Source organism: Falco rusticolus, chromosome 17 (genome assembly GCF_015220075.1).
Source record: "Falco rusticolus isolate bFalRus1 chromosome 17, bFalRus1.pri, whole genome shotgun sequence".
NCBI classification, from domain to species: Eukaryota; Metazoa; Chordata; class Aves; order Falconiformes; family Falconidae; genus Falco; species Falco rusticolus.
This window is the reverse complement of record NC_051203.1, coordinates 7,031,792-7,051,768: the sequence shown is the minus strand read 5'-3', so window position 1 is coordinate 7,051,768 and position 19,977 is coordinate 7,031,792. Positions and strand designations below refer to the sequence as shown.

General features: G+C 49.6%; 1 protein-coding gene across 1 annotated transcript; it reads left to right on the top strand.

Moving 5' to 3' along the window:
* The first annotated feature begins 1,066 nt into the window (after nucleotides 1-1,066).
* Nucleotides 1,067-19,870, top strand: PTPN22 (protein tyrosine phosphatase non-receptor type 22). The gene is made up of 21 exons (XM_037410834.1): nucleotides 1,067-1,255; nucleotides 5,096-5,204; nucleotides 6,047-6,123; nucleotides 7,048-7,143; nucleotides 7,547-7,585; nucleotides 7,913-7,984; nucleotides 8,074-8,133; nucleotides 8,598-8,740; nucleotides 9,260-9,326; nucleotides 10,150-10,227; nucleotides 10,771-10,863; nucleotides 12,257-12,333; nucleotides 13,129-13,895; nucleotides 14,901-14,984; nucleotides 15,127-15,257; nucleotides 15,802-15,829; nucleotides 16,211-16,291; nucleotides 16,575-16,678; nucleotides 17,271-17,301; nucleotides 18,008-18,085; nucleotides 18,738-19,870. Exons 1-21 carry the CDS (start codon nucleotides 1,169-1,171, stop codon nucleotides 18,800-18,802), a joined length of 2,367 nt encoding a protein of 788 aa, XP_037266731.1. The 5' UTR covers nucleotides 1,067-1,168; the 3' UTR covers nucleotides 18,803-19,870.
* Nucleotides 19,871-19,977: the final 107 nt, after the last annotated feature.

Genomic DNA, 19,977 nt, shown 5'->3' with positions numbered 1-19,977 from the left:
TTGCCTTTTAGCAACCAGATACGGAAACCCTGCGGCTATTCTGTACCTGATCTGCAAGAAAACACAGATGGGGAATACGTGTAATGGCTCTAGTTACAATCAGAGAGAGAAACAGCTTTGGTACAGCTAGGCTGAAGTCTGTGCGAAATGTGAGGTACTTGAAAGATCAAGGTTGTGATTCCCATGTAGTTTTTGGAGGTTTTGGGAGCTGGTTTTAGTTCAGTTTTGGTTAGTTTTCCCCGCTTTGCAAGTAGAGGAAAATGGATGGCCTTCGAGAGCTTTGCTCTCTGCATCCTGTTCCCACTTTGGAACGCCCTGCGCTTTGTCCTGCGGGGATTGTTGGAGTACCTCTAATTGTTACCAAGAGTGAGGTGAATTAGGCTGGCATAATTAATTTGATTTCTACAGCCTACTGGAGTCAGATTTGACCCTCTCTGCTGCCACAAGCTACCAGACGTGGGGAGCTGTGGCTGGAAGAGCTGACCTGAAGTACGCTGATGGGTTTTTCTCTGTTCAGAAGCGATCGTGCAGTTCAGGGGGGTAACACGCTCAGCACCTGCCTGCAGTATTCTTCCAAAATATCTTGCAGTTAACGTGGCGAACAGACCACATTGTAAGTATGAAGGGAAACTGTGGATTTTGCGTGCTGGTTTAGGGACTCTTCCAGCCGTGGCATATTCTGAGCCTGAAGCCTCACCCCGGCAGCAAAGTGCAGCCCCCGGGCGGGTGGGCGCTCAGCACAGCCCCCTCGCTCACCCCCCCGGACCGTGGCCTGGCAGTGCTGCGCTGCTGGCAACGGCTGGACATGGTGCTTGAAGAAGTCAGATGTCGGGGTGCTTGGCTCTGCTCTCCAGCATCTGCCTACCTTCGAAGCACGGTGAGCACCGGCCCCCGAGGGACCCCGTGCAGCTCGGTGCCACCTACCCTTGCTGCGGGGAGCACGTGCAGTGCCTGTGGTTTAAAAAGGAGGTGCTAGAGCCCCAGGTTGTGTGTTTTGTTTTGTTATTTGACCACAATATCTGTTACGTACTAATTTCCTTTAAGACTTGTGATGAAGTCAGTAAACCACAGCCCGCCGCGAGCGCTCTCCAGGCTGGTGCTTTCCACGGCAGCACACGCGTGACATGTCCCAGGTTTGGCAGGCCAGCCACGCTTGGTCTCCGGCAACATGGACCAAAGGGAGATTCTGCTGCAAAACCTGGAAAGGGCCCAAGGCAAGAAGCTGAACCGAGAAGAGTTTGTAGACGAGTTTTTGGTAAGTTCACTTCAGGCACAGCTCTGTTTTAGCTGATTTTCAAGGGAACCCGCTCAGTCACGTCTCCAACGGGGACGTGATTTGCATGTGGCAATAAGATTTTCTACGAATTTTACAGCAGAAGGAGACACAGGAGTTAACTGGGGTAAAAGGAATGTAAAGACAGAAAAGTAATAGTTTGCATTCAAAGTAAAGCTGTTTACTTTTTAAAGATTACCCGAGCGGTTCCTGTTTTCTACTTTGTGAATGCACTTGTCAGGACACAGTTTCACTTTGCCTGGTAATACAGCCAGGGCTGCGGTGAGGAGCGCAGAGCTGCTGCTCCTTCTCCCCGCTGCACCTTGTTCTGCCCGTGATGTGCGTGTTCCTGTCGGGGTTCGCTGGCTGCTACCCGGCCCCGTGCAGCCTGTGCCGCAGGGAGCGGGGGTTCACAGCAAGGCTCTGTGGACCCCAGACTCTTCTGCCTCACATCGGCACTGGGCACCTTAGCCCAGGAGCAAGGAGGCAGTGACCTGGGCAGTGGAACGGGTGTTTCTCCAGCCCCCAGTGCTGCGCTGGGTTACGTGCGAGGGCTCGTGCATCCACCCGCAATGGGAGAGTGTGCCCTACGCCCAGCAGTGCTTCTGGCCCTTCCTGGAAATCAATTTCTTGTTCCCTCAAGGCAAAACTAGCAAAAAAAGCTGATGGCTGTCACCTTCCCCTGTATTCTGCAGTGTCTAGCTGGTTGAGTGTGCAGTGCCATGATCTGTGCACTCTGAAATCTTTTTATTTGCTTGGCTGGCAGGGGTGAGTCCTAGGTGGCAATCTGCTGTCTCACAGTTAAAGCTGATGGCTGGCGATGGCTGCTGAATGTGGCTGGAGGAGGGCTGCTCTGGCAGGCTCTCTGGGTTGCTCTGAGAAGCAAAGGCATTGCCCAGCTTTAGCAGACATAGGGAAGGATAAAACTGGTGCACCTGTAAGATCTGAAATGTCTCAAACACCAGAATAACCACTGACCCCGAGCCACCTCCCCAGACAAGGGTTGCATCAGACAGTGGTCTCTGGGGAAGGCACAGGGCTTCCTTAGGAGTCCCCATGAGATCTAGCCCTGCTTTGTCGTACCAGTGAAGACTGGCACTTCAAACACTTGGGAAAAGATTAGCACTTGGTTTCCAGGTGTCTGGGTTGAAGGGAAGTGATTAATCTGAGTCTGCAGCAACAGTCTGTTGTTCCACGGAACAAAGCGCTGTCACAAGCTGCTGAATTTCCCCCTCGCTGCTGTGCTGGGGTTGCACTGCACCATGCGAGGCAGCAGGCTGCCAAGCCCTGCTGCACGGGATAATTCTAGCAGCCAAATGCACCGTCAATTTTCTGACCAAAACAGTAGGTAGAAGCGGTCAAGGCTGTGTTTCCTCTTGTACTGGGAAGCAATCTTCCCAGGATGGCCTGAGTTGCCGGCCACTTTTGCAAGTGCAGAAGCCTTAACAGGCGATTGTGATGGCATGCATTTCCGAACTTGGTAGAATGTTTGATACTATTTCTCCATCCTAAGGCCTCCCTTCTCTTTGTGTGAGCAAGCATTCGTACATGCAAATTGTGGTGGTGTTACTGGAAATGGCAGGGTTTTTTGTCAGAGTCCCTTTTTTCTGTTTGTGCAGTCTCACAACCGGAGTTTGATCCTTACTGTTCTCACTTGCTTTCTCATGCATAGACATTTCCCAAGCAGTTTTATGTCAGTTTATGCAGGGGCAGAAAAGTAAGGCGATTCAGAGCCTCAGCCATGACAGGACTGGCTTCAGTACTAAGCGATGCCCCTTTCATAAAAGCTCACCTTGGAAGCTGGGGTTGCCTCAGAAGGAGGCACAGGAGGATGCAACCAACGCCAGAAGAGCTCAGGAGGTTACCTACAAAAAACATCCTGATCCCACAACTTCTATCACACTGTGCCTGCCTCTGTGTTCTTGATTAATAGGGCACGGACAGGTGGACTGTCCTGGCCCTCCTGTACTTTATTCCTGACTCATTCCATCCAGGTCAGTGAGATGCGACTCCTGAGGCATAGTGGCTAAGGAGCAGCAGAATTTAGGGTTTAAAAATTGCAGTTTAATGTTAAAAACCATCAGCTCTGACTTGGATCTGAATTAGAATATCTGTGCACAGAAATACTGCAGAGGTGAGGTACACGTTGCCATTATACACCTTTTATCTGCAGTATTGCTAAAGGGCTGCTTGGCTTGGTTAAGTATGTACAAGCTACAAAGCCCTGCAGCTCCTGGTGTGGCCTTTTGGCAAATATCTTCATTCTGTGGCTTCATGCATGCTGGGCCTGGAGGGTGGCATGTCCCAGCAGGTGCTCATCTAGAGCAGGCTGGAGTCAAGGGGAGTTTTGCAGCTCTCCTGCAGCTGCGAATATATCAGCTCTGCAGCAAGGAAGGACGGGGGACAGGATTCTCAAAACTGGATGAGAACTTTCGGGAGAGCTGAAATGCAGTTGCTTATGAGCTCCCATGGGCATGCCATAGGTGAGCACCCAAAAATCGGGGCCCTGAATCTGCCAGGGCTGCGTGATTCTGGCTCACCTGCTCTGCGCCAGAGCTGCAGCTCCGAGCCCTCGAGCGCGCCAGGTGGGTACCAGCAGGAGAGCTGGTGTAACCCCCGGCATAACTGCTTCGGCCACGGCGCTGTTTTGGTTTGGTGAGCCCAAGACCAGCAGGCTGCTTTCCCCGCGCCGTGAGCGGCCGAGCCACCATTCCCACCTGCTGTTAGCAGCTCAGGTGTGTCACTGCGAGGTGCACAGGAGCATAAGGAACCCTCTCACCTTGCAGCTCAGTGTGCCTGTGGTCCTTTCCCTTGGCTCTTTTCCCCTGCACACCTTTCTTTCACAAAGGCAGCCGATCCCGAGGCTCTCGTGTGTCAGCCCGATTCGCTGCACCCCAGCTGTGATGTCCAAGAGAAGGGCTGTGAAGGTTGGCTCCAGGGTGGTGGGAAAGGGAGACTTGCCCTTGGGAGTGTCCAGCCATAGAGATGCTCGTTAGAGATGGCCTTTTGTTTTAACTACAAAGCACCCCTTGATGGCAAGAAAAGTGGTTAGGTAGACAAAAAATTATGAAAGAAAAAATACAGCAAGAATGGTGCTTTCAAAGTTGATGGTAATGAACGGTGTGTGTTACTTAGAAGCGGATGTCAGTGAAATAAAATTCTATGCTTTGGCAGGAAAAAGATGCTTGAACTCTCCAGGAGTGCTGCAGCTTTATCCTGGAAATGAAAGAGAAGAGAGATTCATACCCCTAAGGGTCCATCCCAGGACTCCTCCTCCTTTCTCTTTCATCAGTGCAGGTAGCTACTTTGCTCGGATTGCTTGTGCTCCTTCAGTGGCTTGAGCATTGCTGTTTGCAGCTACAGATGGAGGCATCTTTACCAAAGTGAGAAAAATCAATTGATTTATCTGTCTTTTCTTAGACAGTTTGTTAAAGGTGATGTAACATTGTTACTCCTCTTATCTGGGTGACATTTATACTGAGGATGATTCCCCTGTGTCTCACTTATTTGTAAGGGCGATGCTTTGTGTGCTGTATAAATGTATCATTTCATTTCAGAAGCCTACGTGCCCGAGACTCGTGTGGGCACTGCCTCAGCACACACTTTCCATTCTTCAGGAGCCTGTGCTGGAGCTCTTGGGTGGCTTCTTTCTCTGTTCTTTTCTTGCTCTGAGTACCTTGAGAAAAACCACTCAGGAAAGAATTAATGGTGCAGACCTTGCTTTGTGGTAGTGAACCTGACCCCTAGAGACCTTCACACGTTCTCTAGTAGTGCGTTGCAAGTAACACATCTGCTGTAATTTGTTCCATTCTTTTATCACAGAAGCTGAAAAGGCAGTCAACAAAGTACAGATCGGATAAAATCTACCCTACAGCAGCATCTGAGCAACCAGAGAACATCAAGAAGAACAGATACAAGGACATCTTACCATGTAGGTTGGAAATAGAAAATGTTCCTATTCCGGCTTTTTTTTCGTCCTAGCTCGAGTCTGTTCCCATCCTCCAGTATCTGCCTGCACGGTTGCTTGTGTGTGAGGATACAGTTGGCTGTCAGTTGGCCTTGAATTCTGCTGTTCAGTTTTAAGGCTTTGACTGTTGCAGTGCATGCTCTGGAAGACTTTGGCATGCATTTTCTACAGACAGAACAGAACTTCTGTTCAGAAGGAAACACATCCTCTGATAATTATCCTTGCAAGCTTTCAGGGTAGCATTGCAGCCACTTGTTTTCCAAGGCCTTGTAGAGAACAGCTTTGGACAAAGATGCCTCCATGATGTACAAAGCAGACTATAGGCAAAAACTGCGGTGGCTTGTCCTGGCTTGATGCAGTAGTCTCCAAAGGAAAGCCTGTCCTAGGATCAGAGCAGATTGTTCCTTTCATCCGTTCTAGCTTGAAAAAAGAAAAAAAAAATCTAAACCCACAGACCTCACCTGAGCCTGTAAGGCGGAGTGCAGGATGATTTTAGGCTTGGCTTGCTCAGTGGTCAGAGATGAGCGTTGCACTGGGCTAGTGGCAGCATCTGCAGCTCTTGCCTAAGCCCTCACTAACGCTCTGAGAGCTGGCCCATTGCTCGCGCAGAGGCAGCGGCAGCTCCATGCAGGGCTGTCGGTAGGCATGGGAGGAGGTGTTAGCTGCTTGCACAGCCACCCATCTGCTATGGGATGAGCTCTCTGACACACATGCTCCTCCAAAGCACCCTGTGCTGCAGTCTGAGGAGCTCGGCTACCATGAAGGACAAACAGTAACTGCTGCTGCTTCTGCTTTTGTGCCTGCAGTTGACCACAGCAGAGTGGAGTTGTCCCTGATTACATCAGATGAAGATTCTTGTTACATCAATGCCAACTTCATCAAGGTATTGCTTCTTTCACGGTGTTTTACCGTGCAAAGGTGCTTGTGGCAGCTGTTAGTGCTACCTGGTCGAGTTGTGACAGGGGGAGCAGGTCCTGTGGCACTGGTGAGCAAATGGACTGTGCGTAGTTCTGGGCTGTGCTCAGGGATAACTGATGTAGCGACGCGCACAGTCAGTGAGCGCTTCAAAAACACCCCTTGCAGGAGGGAGGCACCAGGCCACAGGGCAAGGGACGTGTGCTCACGTTGGGGTGGGTAGTGGAACAGTTTGTGGCTCGCAGCCCCCACTTCCTTGGTGTCACTGCCTTCAGTGGGTGACAGTGGTGCAAAACTGCCTGCGGCCAGAATCGCCACGCACAGGCAGGAAGCCGCACAGTGCAGCACCGCTGAGCCCCGCTGCAGCCGCGAGCCACCAGGCAGGTCAGCGCAGGCTGGCTCTCCATCAGGAGCTCCATGTGCTTTGGGGCTCTCCTGTGCTGACGACCCTTCTCTGATACATAGAAGGTTTCCTTTGTTCTCCACCATAGTACACGAGGGCTCTGCAGAACAGACCTTCACAGGGGGATCACGGTTTGTTCTTTGGCCAACAGACACAACGTGCCCAGAGCCACGCTGCAGAGCTGGGTCAGCTGTTGCAGAGGCAACAATGCACAGCTCCCAAATGCACCGCAAGAACTGGTGGCCTCTGAGAGCAGGTGTCCCCTCAAGCCCAGCTCCCTGGCTTGGGTCTGCCTTTGGGAGGTTTGCACACCGCTGGTTTCTGGTTGCTTAATTTAACGTAGGCGCCTAAAATTTAACTATGTAACCCCCCTTCTAAATCCTTAATGGGCTCACTGAATAGAAGTAAGATTCAGAATAAGGAATTACTTTATTTCTGCTAGTGAACTATGCAAAGATGTCTCCATGTCTGATTTAAATGCTGTTTTAGGGTGTCTATGGGCCAAGAGCATACATTGCAACGCAGGGTCCTCTCCCCACAACTGTCATTGACTTTTGGAGGATGATTTGGGAGTATGAAGTCCTGGTAAGGTGCAGATTTATACACCTTTCCCTTTTTTTTTAAAGAAAAGTTGTCTGTACAAAGAGAGCCAGAAGTCCTCTTTGTCTAAGCTGAGAGCCGGAGTGTCAGGGCTTTACTCCAGATGTTGCATGCGCCCCACACCCTTCCTGTGAGCCTCCTCCATGCTGGTGCTGAGGCAGGGTCTGCTCCTGGCTGCCTCTGCGGTTGGGCTCTGGGTGGGAAAGGCCCTGGCGCCCAGGCTGTCCGTGTTGTCCCGGGTTTGATCTGCCTGGCGGTCCGGAACTCTGGGGAAGGCAGCCCACAGAGCTTCCTCATTGCTGATAAGTACCCACAAGTGATGAGTTTGATTTGCTGTCTGGATAAGACACTCGCGTTCAGACTTTCCTAATGAACGTTCTTTCTGCAGGTTGTGGTCATGGCTTGCGTGGAGTTTGAAATGGGAAAGGTGAGTAACGTGTCAGAGGTGGCCTTTGCTGTGACAGTGCCGGGACAGGGTGGAGAAATGCAGGTTTTCATTAATTTCATTAGTGCATTTCTGGTTGATACGAGCTGTTCCCTGGGGCTCCAGCTGCAGAATCTTCCAGCAGCGTATCTGGCTTCTTTGGGAGGGGAGAACCCAGCAATGGTGGCTCCAGGGAAGGGGAGGCTGGAGCTGGCCAGCAGCGAGAGCCTGGCCTCTGCCGAGTATGAGTTTTGTCTTGCCAAGTGAGACAGGAGACAGCGTGGGTGGGCCCGTGGTGAGTAACCAGACGTGTCCTGCTTCTGGCAACAGAAAAAATGTGAGCGGTACTGGGCAGAGGTGGACGGCTCTCCCCTCCAGTGCGGCCCTTTCTCCATCGCCTGTGTGAGTACAGCTGCAAGCACTGGGTCACATCATGTGCGCTGGAAACTTGTGTCATCTGCAGAAAATGTGACTAACTTCTTCTTCTGCAGGAAGCTGAAGAGAAGAAAAATGAGTATGTGATTAGGACTTTAAAGGTGGCCCTGAATGAGGTAAGTAGGAAAGGCCAGTGCAGGAAATGCATCCTGGCTTGCTTTGCTATGTAAATGATATATTAAAATATGGCACACTTTGTGCAGAAAATGTTATGCTGCTCGGCCTGCTGCTTTAGATTTGACAGTAGCTAAAGGAACAAAGAAAGTGAAAAATTAATTATCTCGAACCTCAATTTCTGAAGCTGTTTGCCAGCTATGGCAAGTCAGACCCTGGGTAAGTAGGGTCAACGTGTGACATCAGGAATGTATAAAATGGCAGTGCTGCTTTTATAGCGAGCACAGCTGCAGCCTGCACCTCTGACCTTCGCCTACCAATGCAGACGGGAACTGGATGTGCCTGCATCACACCAGCTTCCCGTGCCGCGCCACCGTCCCGGTCTGCGCCTGCAGGAGCTGCGGCAGCAGCCCCTCGGTGGCGCGGGTCAGCCCCAGCCCCTGCCAGTGCTCTTCTCCTCTTGCAGAGCATCCGCACCATCTACCAGTTCCACTATAAAAACTGGCCAGACCACGACGTCCCCTTGTCCATTGACCCCATCCTGGACCTCATCAGTGAGATTCGCTGCTACCAGCCGGATGACAGCGTCCCCATCTGCATCCACTGCAGGTGGGTGAGCCGGTCACCAGTGGGGAAGGGCTGCCGGACCCCTGGACCCCACAGTCTCGCTTCCCGAGCGGCGGTGGGGGTGGTGGAAGCTGGCACAAGCCCCAGCCAGGCTGCTCTCATAGGAAGTCTGAAGGCAAAGGTGTCTGCTGGGGACAGCAAGCACAGCCGGGTGGCAGGAACGGAGACAGGCAGCAGCAAGCCAGCAATCGTGCATGTAGTTAGGAGACCACCACTGCTGTCGGGCATCTCCACATGCGGGCTGGTCGCCACAGGAGGACTGGGAGCTGTTTGCAGGAGCACAGATGTGCCTGCCAGCCTGCAGCAGAGCTGTGGGCAACTGGAGCTTGGCGTGGGGTGGGTGAGGTTGCAGCAGGGCTGGCTGGTGGGTCTGCACCTCCCGCAGTGTGGGGCGGGAGGGTCACAGGGGGCTTCGGACCTTTTTCAAATACCCTTGTCAGAAAATACAGCGTGCCCATCCTCTGACCTCTGCTAGCAACCCCGCTGTGACTGTCATTGCAGTGCCGGCTGCGGGAGAACAGGCGTCCTCTGTGCCATTGACTACACCCAGAAGCTGCTGAGGGACGGGGTGAGTGTCTGCCCGCGCTGCGCTTCACATGGCGCCGCAGGCAGCAGCGCTGCATCTCTCTGTCGCTCCCTCACCTTCTCTCTCCTCTTACCTCACTGCATGCAGATGTGTTTCAGACAACAGCCATGAGTGAGAACTCCCCGCAGCCTGACTGGAGAACAGTGGTGGCCAAACTGCCGATGTCCCGCTCCCAGTTGGTGCTGCTCCTCCTTCTTTAGGCTCTGCATCATCCACGCACTGCTCGTTGCCATTGCTCCCCTCCCCATCCTGATGCTTGTACCGATGGGGCAGAATCCTCCCTCTCGTTGCTCCTTCTGGCAGGACCTTCAGGTCACAGAGCTGGGCTCTGCACTGGCCTTCACTCTTCAATATGACTTAACTATATGTGTCTCTCTGCACTTAAGCATCAGAAATCCAGTGTCTCCAAACTAACACCTTGCTTTACTCTGACTCTTTAATAAAAATCTGTGAGGTAATCCCTGGCCCTGGGGCAGGTTGCTGGGACTCAGAGGAGTGGCTGCTTTCTGCACCACAGCACCCCTGAACCCACTGATCTGGGAAATCAGTGTCTTGTCTTTTCATGCTATTCGCAGCTGTTACCAATACTGTTATAAAAAGGGTATTTTCTGTGGGATGCAAGACAGGAGGGAGGAAGCAAGCTGGTTCATAATAAAAAAAAATAATACTTTAAGCAGTTCCTTTGTTAAAAATTCTTGCAGCGACAGGGCTGAATTCTGGACACTGCTCTAAACTGCATCATGACTTGGAAGCTGCTTGGAATTAGACCTGTCTGTAATTTTTCATCTTTTCTCTTTCTTACAAGATTGTTCCGGTGAACTTCAGTATTTTCAGTCTGATCCAGGAAATGCGCACGCAGAGGCCTTCCATAGTGCAGACCAAGGTGTGTTTGGGCAATTCCACCAAGTGGTACGCTCTCCATATTGGGAGCTCAGCTCTTCCCCAGGAGGCTTTGCAGTAAGGAAACCCCGAGTGGTTGTGCTCTGGGAACTGGGGTGCATAGATGTTCTGCAAGGTCCCCCTGCTGAGCAGAAGAATGATTTTGCAGAAATTACTTTGGTAGCTGACCATTTCCTTGTAGACAGCTGGAACGGCTTAGCGCTTGCAGTCTGATACATCAAACACTTATGCTGTGGGAGAAGGGACTGTCCAGGAAATAAAGTGGGAACTCTTCTCAGCTGAGATAGACTGAAGAGGAAGCTTGATGCAGAACAGCATTGTTTGTGCACCCGAAAAAACCCCCGAATGCTTCAGTCTGAACCCTTTGAAAGCTGTGGCTTCTACCTCTTCTGGGAACTTACCCTGCCAGTGCACCAGAAAGTAGCAGCTTCTCTCAGGGGCTGATGCTTGATTTGGGTCATGGGTGACCATTTACAAGTACTGCAGGTGCTGGCTCTCACGTCAGTTTTGTTTGTCTGGAATGCAGGAGCAGTATGAGCTGGTTTACGATGCAGTGATTGAGCTCTTCAAAAGGCAGATTAAAGCATTCGATGCCCAGGCAGAATCTGCTGCTTCACAGGTAAAAGTCCCCGGGATAAGCACCCTGCCTCTTGCAGCCTCAGTCATGCTGGCTCTAACCTAGATCCCTACTGCAGAGGTCTGCTCTGCACACCTGGAATGAATCCCCATGTTTTCTGCTACCCTTGATGCCCAAACCCAGCCTCTTTTCAAGTTAGCCCATGAGAATCCAGCCGTTTCCCTGACTGTGCAATGCTTACCACAGGATTTGGCCCCAAACAAGAGCTAAATTTTCTGCAGTCTCGAAACCATTTTCCATATACTTATATAATTGTTTAATGCAATGAGTGAACAGAAAAGCACCAGCTTTCCACAGTAGCAGCTGATTTCCATGTGGACGTGCCAGGGAAACTTGTCTTCAGGGAGTGCTTGCAAGCAACAGAGTGACTTTCAGCCTGGCTGGGAAGCTTGGATGCACAAGGCGGTACGGCTAGAAGTGTTAAATCTGCAACACGGTGGTATTCTAGTGAGACAATTAGCATTCCAGCCTGTCTGTGGGAGAGAGTAGGCTAAAATAACTTGTGAAAAAACATGTCAAAGTCTTTCAAATCTGATACGCTTCTGAGAAAAAACAATGTGGCCTTGGTATGAAGTTGCAAATAAACAGGAAGATCCAGAACATCCATGATTGAGCTTTTCTTTGCTCTTGCTGTTTTCCTGTGACTGCTGGCACGAACCTTACCTTCCCTGTGTAGCTGTTCGCATCTGGCTGGAGTAAATGCATTGCCATTCTTAGGCAATGGCTGAAAAGTTACAGTTAGTTTGTTTTGTCAGAAGCTTTTGTGTAAAGAATTGGGAACAGGATCCTGCGATGGGACTCGGGCCTCAGTTTTGCCATAGGATTTGCAGGATGTTCCGAGCCAGAGCTGAGTGAGAAAAGAATGGCAAGAGCCTCTTTCTGTGCGCTGTGGACAGTCTGTAAGCAAAGGAGATGCAAAACTAGGTTGGCAGAAAACTGTTCAAATCCGGATGTGGTTTTGTAGCTCCTGGCCAAACCTCTCGCCCACCTAAACGTCACTGCCCTTTGAACACACTTTTGCAGGCTATGGGTGATGGTCACATGCTGAGATGTCACAAATGAAGCCAGCGCCTGACCTGCCTGGCTGAGTGCTCACGTGGGGTCGCTGGCTGTTCTGCAGGTGTTTGGAACAGCTGGAGGTTGCACAGCTTGCTATACTCTTGTTTCAAAAAAGGTGCTGACAGGAATTGCTTTTTGGGAGGTTCTGTCCTCAGTTTTCAGCTCCAACTTGGTGTTTTCAAATTGATGTTTGTCATTTGCAAACTGCATTAATAATTAAAAGTATTTGGCACAAATTTCAACTCCCGAAATAGTACGTGCGTGTTCTTTGCATTCTTCTTCCTCACTCTTGTTTTCTAACCTTTTCTTTCCCTAGGTACATGCAAGGCATCCCGTAGCCAAACCACGCCTGACTGCAGTGGAAGATATTTATTCTCTGAGATTACTAACCTGGTAAGTATCCTCTGGGTTAGTGTTTTCAGTCACTCGTACGATTTCAGGAAGATGCATTGTTTCATGTGCGCTTTGTGGCACGGTCCTGTTTGAATGTTGCATTTCAGTTGTCAGCAGGATCTGCAGCTTCTCTCGAGTCCCACTTTGACTCTCACATCTGTTCCTAACGTCATTCCTGCTCTTCTCACCGAAGTCTCTCTGCGACTGAGCCTCAGCCTCTTCCCTCCATGCCGTTATCTGTCCCCTTCTTCTGCCCTTGGCTCTGTTTCATGTTGCGCTTACCTGGTGTTTCACACATGCACTGCAAACACGTCTCAGGGCAGTACAAGAAAAGGCTGATGCACAGGGAGATACCCCAGTGCTGGGTCACTTCAGCCCTCTGCCCCGAGCTGTGCATGCTGCAGGGTGTCCCCAGACCGGTCCCATCTTTCATCTGCGTGTGCCACTCCAGTGCCTCTTGCTGTAAGGAACAGCAAGTCTGAGGAATCCAACTTCCCAACATGGACAGCTTCAGAGAGCGGTGGGATCTCTCTGAGGGCATGTTTTGGTTTGCAGTGTCTGCTTTCTGGAAATAATTTTGCTTTTTGTTATAGTTTACCCACATAAAGGGGCCTCCTCTGTTCACCAGGGTGCACAGCCTTTCCCTCTGCTCCTTGCTGGAGGCTGGGCTGGGCTCTGCGTTCCTGGGGGACAGATCTGTGCTTAGGAGCAATGTTGTGGGGCCTTGTAAGCAGGCTAACAGAGATTTCAGAGGACTAGATGGCTTTGGCTTCACATCACGGTACTTTATTGCAGCTCAGAGCCACAGGAGCAGGACACACATCAACTTCCTCCTCCGGTCGTACAGAGTGAATCATCCCCGACATCGGTGTCTGCCACGGGAGTGCATGACAGCTCCGGGCATGGAGTCCCTCCCATCAGACAGGCCATCTCCTTTGGTACTTTGAACTTCATCAGCTGCAGGAAGGCAGCTGCTGCTGAGAAGTGGGGCGCTGGGGATGCTCTTCAGAAACACCACAGTTTGGAGTTCAACAGCATCTCTCCTGAGCAGCTGCTTCTGAACCCGGAGCCAACGGGAGTGGGCAGGAGAGGGCCTCGTGGCACAGCACCCCTCACACGGACCGCATCGACCCCTTTCGTGCTGGCGCAGCGGGGAGAAGGCTGGGCAGGGGGTGGAGGGGATGCAAAGCCCACTTGGAGTTCACGGTTGCCAAATGCCTGTTACTCAAGCTTTCAGGTGAAGCAGTGGGATGGATTTTCCCCTGTTGAGCTGAACCACTCGAGCATAGAAGCCAACAGCCCCCCAAGCCACAGGAACCACGGGCGATATCCTTACCCCTACTTCTGCTCAGCAGAAGACCCCTACTTCTCCTCACTCTCTCCAGAAGGCCCTGTGTCCCCGGTGTTTACCGAGCACTTTGTGGAGGGGCAGGATGCATTCCTCCCTTCACGCGCTGTGATCTCCCCGTTGCCCGCTGCTGTGGCCAGCTCCCCGCCACCCGGGCCTGCGTCCCACCATGCTCCCCCACTGAGCAGCGAGGGGATATCCTCGTTCTTCCCCAGTAAGTGGTGTGCTGCAGCATGCGGGGCTTGGTGGTGCTGGGCTGCGGCGTGCCGGGGGGGCTGGCGAGTGTTGTCTGCTGGTGTCCAGGCGGGGCTGTAGCTGCTCCTTGGCACTGCATCCCCCTGGGAGCTGAGGGAGCGACTGGTTTCATCCTCACACTCATTGCATCCTGCGTTAAGCTTTTCCCATAAAAATCAACAACATTTTTAGAACAGTGTGATTTCGGGTTTCACATTACATGGCAGCTCTGCACTACCACGTCACCTCGGCACAGCTCTCACAGGCAGGCAGGGATCAGTGCTGACCAGTTTGTATAACAGGGCGCTCCAAGAAGCGTTCAGAAAGCTCCCAGAAATGTTTTTCTCTGAGGATCTAGTTTCTGGGTCAAAATCCGCTCCTCTGTGCAGGGTATCATGCAGGTGGATGCTGACATCCCACCGAGACTGAGAGAACCAGGACTTCGATGTTAGTGTTTTGCCCAGATCTGTAGCTTTAAAACCATCACCTGCCACATGAATAATGGAATTGTTCCTTGGTCTGGTCAGCCCTGGCCCAGCTGGACATTTCCCGTTGTCCACAACTTTGGCATTTGCTCAGATTTGTCCTGCTGAGGCCCTTCAGCATTCAGTGTCACAGAAGTATGCTTGTTATCTAGATGCTAGAGACTCTTGGACCATTTGGGAGTTGCACCACAAGCCAAGCAGCAATGGTACTGCCAGCTGTGCGCTTGCTGTGTGCTGGGGGTTCACTCACTATTTTCCCCTGTGCAATGGCAATTCTGCTGCCAACACTGCTGGAAGCCTGCCCTTGGGGCCAGGTAGCTAGCGGCAGATGAATTGGTGCTGGGGGGCTATTTAGATTTTTAACTAAGGTTTAGAGATGTTTAACCATAATTTCTGGGGCACGCTTGGGCAAGAGCAGTCAGCTCTTGGAGTCTCTACATAGGTTTGTAGTTCTGCTGTGTTGTGCTGCGCGGGTAACCTGTCCCTGTCTCTGCAATCAGCCACCCAGCCACAGCCAGATGATGATAACCCTCCGCCCCTGCCCGAGCGAACCCCGGAGTCTTTTATTGTGGTCAGTGAATCTGGTAAGTGCATTTGACAAGACAGGGGCTGAGAATTGCTCTGAGGGCTCTTCCCATGACTGTGCCATGCCGTAGCACCTGGCAGTGCCTTTGCTCTGGCTGCCTGGGATGAGAAATGACTGCTCTTGTGCTCAATTATTTCTAGGAGAATTTCCTCTGGCCACTTCTGATTTTCAGCTTCCAACCAGAAATACAAATATCAGAACGTCTTTGAGGTGGAGTGGTGAGTCTCATTCGGAAGTGGTTAATGATTCCATAAGGCTGAGACCATGCAAGGTAAGAAAATGGGGTTGTATCTTTTCTCCAGCACTATCACTATGCTAATTTCCTTGTCACGTTTCCTTCTGTGAGAAAGACCCTAGTTTTGGCACTGTGTATTGTCCCTAAAGTATTTCAGGGCTCAGAACAGGAGTGAAGATGTGGTCTCAGTCAGGATCCTCCTCATCAACACTTGCTTTACTCCAAAAATTATTTTTGGAGGTCCTAAATCCCATACAAGGTAGTAAACATACTGTCCCTCTTTTAAAGAAGGATGATGGAGACAGAAGTTGGTGGTCCGCTGAGGTTCACACTGCCCTGTGGAACAGGCAGGAGCTGAAAAAAATGTAGGCATCTCTTGCTCATTCCCGAGTTGAATTATAGCTTTGTAAAGTGAAACAGTCAGGCATGAGTCTCTCTTCCATTACACGAGCATGGAGGTGTGTGTGGGAGGCTGTTTGCACATAACATCATTTCCTCATCTTCTCTGGCTTGCTCGCGTGCAAGAGAACGACATGTGGTTGTGAGAATTTCAAACACCTTCCTTGTTTTTTGTTTCTAGAGTGTGAAGCTTCGGAGCCCAGAAAGAGGTATAAGTTTACTGCTGGGATAAACTATCTCTGGAAATAAGATATGCTTTTTACTGAAGCTGCTTTGCCACATTTAGTAAACGTCTTTAGGATCTGTGCTCAGTCCAATGGATATTTTGTGTTGCTAAACAGTTCTGCCACTAAATGGTTCTAAACAGAACTAGGCAGTTCTGCAACCCAGTGGACTGGCAGTTTTGTGTTTCCTGACCAGCTCCCGCCACACTCTGCACACGATGATGCTCCTTGCAGCTCCTTGGCTGAGGCTTGTCACATCTTTTGCTGCATGTTGTGTTTCCGTTGAGAAAGGAAACATATATATATGTATAAAACATCGCTCTCTCTCTCGCTAGGTAACCAACTCTTTTATCTTTGCTTTCTTAGAGACAGCCCGGGATTGCTCTAACTCTCCCCCTGCCCTTCCTGAAAGAACCCCAGAGTCATTTGTTCTTGCTGATGCAGCGAGTAAGTGATAAGTTCTTTTCTCGGCATGTAACTGCGATTTTATACTTACACCTAAACCTGTATATAGCTTAGGAGATTGTGGCCCACTTGTTCAAAGCATTGACAACGGTAGTGCTTCAAGACTTAACTGCAGGAGAGCTCAGCAGATAAAAAGAAAGTAAATGCAACTAGGGGACTGCTGGAAATTTCTAGAACAGGAAATTAAAAGCAACAACAAAGCACTTAGAAAAAAGCAGGAGGATTTGTGAATGACCACTGCAAATGTTCTGATGTATGTTCCCAGGTCTGCAGGCTGCTGCAAGAAATTCTACGAGTCCTGTGGGCTTGGAGAGCAATGCTGCTGAATCATCATCAAAAGAGCCTACAAAATGCTTCAGGAGAAGCAAGGTAAGACAAAAAACTATTGAGAATGGAGAGAGTGAGAAGAAGAGATAGCTCTAGCTACAGCTATTGCTACTCTCTTACTGCTAACCTTGGGAAAACTGCCTGCCTTGAGACCACTTGTAGTTAGGGCAAGGAAACAAGACTAATAAAAATACTCTGTTGTAGAAATACAAACAAAACCACTGTCTGCACCAGGAAGAGAGTGCCACAGCCATACCCATGTGAATGGCTATGCCCTCTGCCTGAAATGTCAGCTCCTCTTGGAAAAAGTTGCTCGAGCGGAGTCTGAGCAGTCTCTTTGTGCTGTGACCTGGGTTAATTATCCTCATGAGTGACTGTACTTCAGGATGTTATGGTTGAGCAGAAAAGCATTTGAGGAAAACAGCAAGAATTAATACAAACTGGAGGCATTTGGGATGGCTAGAAAAAAAGCCAAGACAAAGGGAATGGCAAAACTCTGCATTTCAGTCTCAGCTGCTAGGCATGACACTTTTTATGAGATGTGATACATGTATATTTAGTAGCTGATATACTGCTTGCCACACTTTTTTCCAATAGGCCTTTTATCTCTCTTTTTTTTTTTTTTTCTCAACAGAGCTTGAAAATACTGAAAAATGTGAGAAAGAGTAAGTCTTTCAGGCTAATGTGCATCTTCCTGATGGCTTTAAGCAAGTATATAAGTATGTGGGACTGACTTTTCAAGAACGTGAACTAGTCAAATGTGAAACGTCCTGCACATCCGCCTGCTTTGGAATAGGACATACAGAGCTGCGCTGGCTAGCTGAGCACCATCACATCTGGAGAGCAGTACTGGTTTCAGGAGTATCATAAGGATGCTGTGGTGCCCTGGGGTACCCTGGGGACAGCTCCTGTGTATCCAGATTATCAAATTCTTGAGGTCATGCAAACCAGTGTTGTGGGACAAATACCCTAAAAGTGGGGGATAGGGGAGCTGTGGGGAATGTGAGCCCCATCCTGGATTCTGCTTGGTCTATTTGGAGTGTAAATAAGGAGTTTCTCATTAAGTTCCTTTTGATCTAAAATTAAAATGCTTATCTTGAAAATAGGGCTGTTAAAAAGTCCTTAACGCACTTCTGAGCGAACATTTTCCCAATGGAATCACACTGCAGTAGAACCCTTGCTCCATGCCATGAGAAAATAAGGTCATTAAGACTATGTGGCATTCATGCTAGTGTCGAAAGTACTTCGCTTTGTCTTGTGCTGAACAGCATCCATGTGGCAGTACGTGTTTTCCTGTAGGTGTGTCCGAGTCTGGATCTTCAGGGAATTGCCTTAGTGACTAACTGCTTCAGTCAGATTTTTTCTTTCTAGGCATCTGTAGTCCGTCTTCACTGACAAAACCATCAGAATCTGCCCCGTCAAACCACTCGAGGTCTTTCCTTAACTTTGGTACGTTTTTCTCTTTGTGTTTTGGTGTAGGAAGTACCTGGTTTTTGAAAGTCTAAATGCAGGTACCAGGCAGAATACTAGTAGATTTCAAACATTACAAGTAATGCTTATTATTTTTTTTACACATTTACAACTTTATTCACGAATTGTTTAAAGAACAGGTAAGGATGGAAAACACAAACCCTGAAATCTACTCTGACACATGTTTCTCGGTGTGTGAAGGGTCTGAAGCATGCATTTGGCTTTCTTGTATCTGAAGCCTTTATGTGGCAACAGAGATAGGAGCAGACAAACACAAAGCTGTAGCATTGCCATGAGGCTGCTGGCTTACGTTGTGTAATATGGCAGAAGAGAAAGAGCGCAGTTTCCATATAAAATTCTTCTACTAGACAACAGTAATTTATTAGATTAAGCATAAAATCTAGTTATCTTGATATGCATGCTATAACTGTATTTTTTGACAGACACGTAGACTGTTTTTGCAGCAGTTGACTTACAACGACAGGATGTTGCTTTAAGTCTACCATCCCTTAAAGTTTGGGAAAGGACTGAGATTACAAGTATTTTCAAATACCATACTATCTTAAGGAATTACATAATCAACATCTATAACATACAGAATTTGTTGCATTAAAAAAAAATTTCTTTCTAGGCTTTGCAAATCGATTTTCAAAACCTAAAGGACCAAGAAATCCACCACCAGGATGGAATATTTAGATACATTTTATATATTTGATGTTGCAGATTTGTGAGGCCCTGATGTGCCTTGAGCGCTCCTCCCAGTAAGGTTTCCATCAATACATCAAAAGCTGTTGCATGATATTTGCAGCTCAGGCACCACCTGCACATTCATCAGCTAAACCTTAAGTAAAGAAGAATATAAAAACACCAACAGTTAAGCATTTTCAGTTAATTTACCACAGGATGGAAACTCAAAGCGGGAATAGCTATTTTATCGTAAGGAGGGATACATTTTTGTTGTGTTTTGGAATGTATTCACTTCAAAAGGACGGATTTGAGTGTTGTGAAACAGAGCTACGTGAACTGGTGACAGGATCCAGTGAAGACCATTGGGTGACATGGATGGCCAACGGAGCAGACCAAAGCAGAACGAGACTCGGGATCGTGCAGACGCAGCATCTGTGTAGCTCCACTCACGTGTGTAGGTCCACTGTGATCGAAGACCCATGCTTCCTTTAATGTTTACGTTACTTGGACAACAGGAGAATTAGCATCTCAGATTTTAGAAATAATTTTAAAGTTTTTTTTCATCTGAGCGAATCAGAGAATTTGTCTGTTATTTCTGGTCAATAAGATTGATCACATAGAAACTAAACTAGTGTTAACTGACTGCCCTTGCTATCTGGGGGGAAAAAAACCCAAACCGAACAAGACACCACCACAGCCAGTGAAGTATCATTGTATTTTCAAAGAAATACTGGTTTTAAGGATTTGTGACTCTCCAGCACAAAATTTCAGATGGATAGCTTGGAAGATGAGATTTCTGGCCAGATTCGTCACCAGGTTCCACCGCTATTTATGTTCTCCGTGGGGAGGGATAAAGCTGTTGAAAACTGGTCTATGTAATTGCTTTTCTGTAGAAAGAGAAAAACGAAGCGGGATTTGGGGACCGCGGCGGAGAGGAAGCTGATGAGGCTGCGGGCACAGCGCGCTCAACCTGCCTGAAAGCTGCTGCTGCTGGAGCAGAACGGTAGCGCGGCGGGCACCCGCCTGCCTGTCGCCAGAGCCACCCGGCTTCCCCGCTGCAGAGCCCTGCACCAGCCCCCCCTCAGGCACAGCCCGCTGCCCAGCAGCCCCGCGCCGCACCGGAGCCGAGCGGACCCCGCGCACCGGCCGCCATGTCGCGCCGGCCGCCCAGCCCCCGGGCCGTG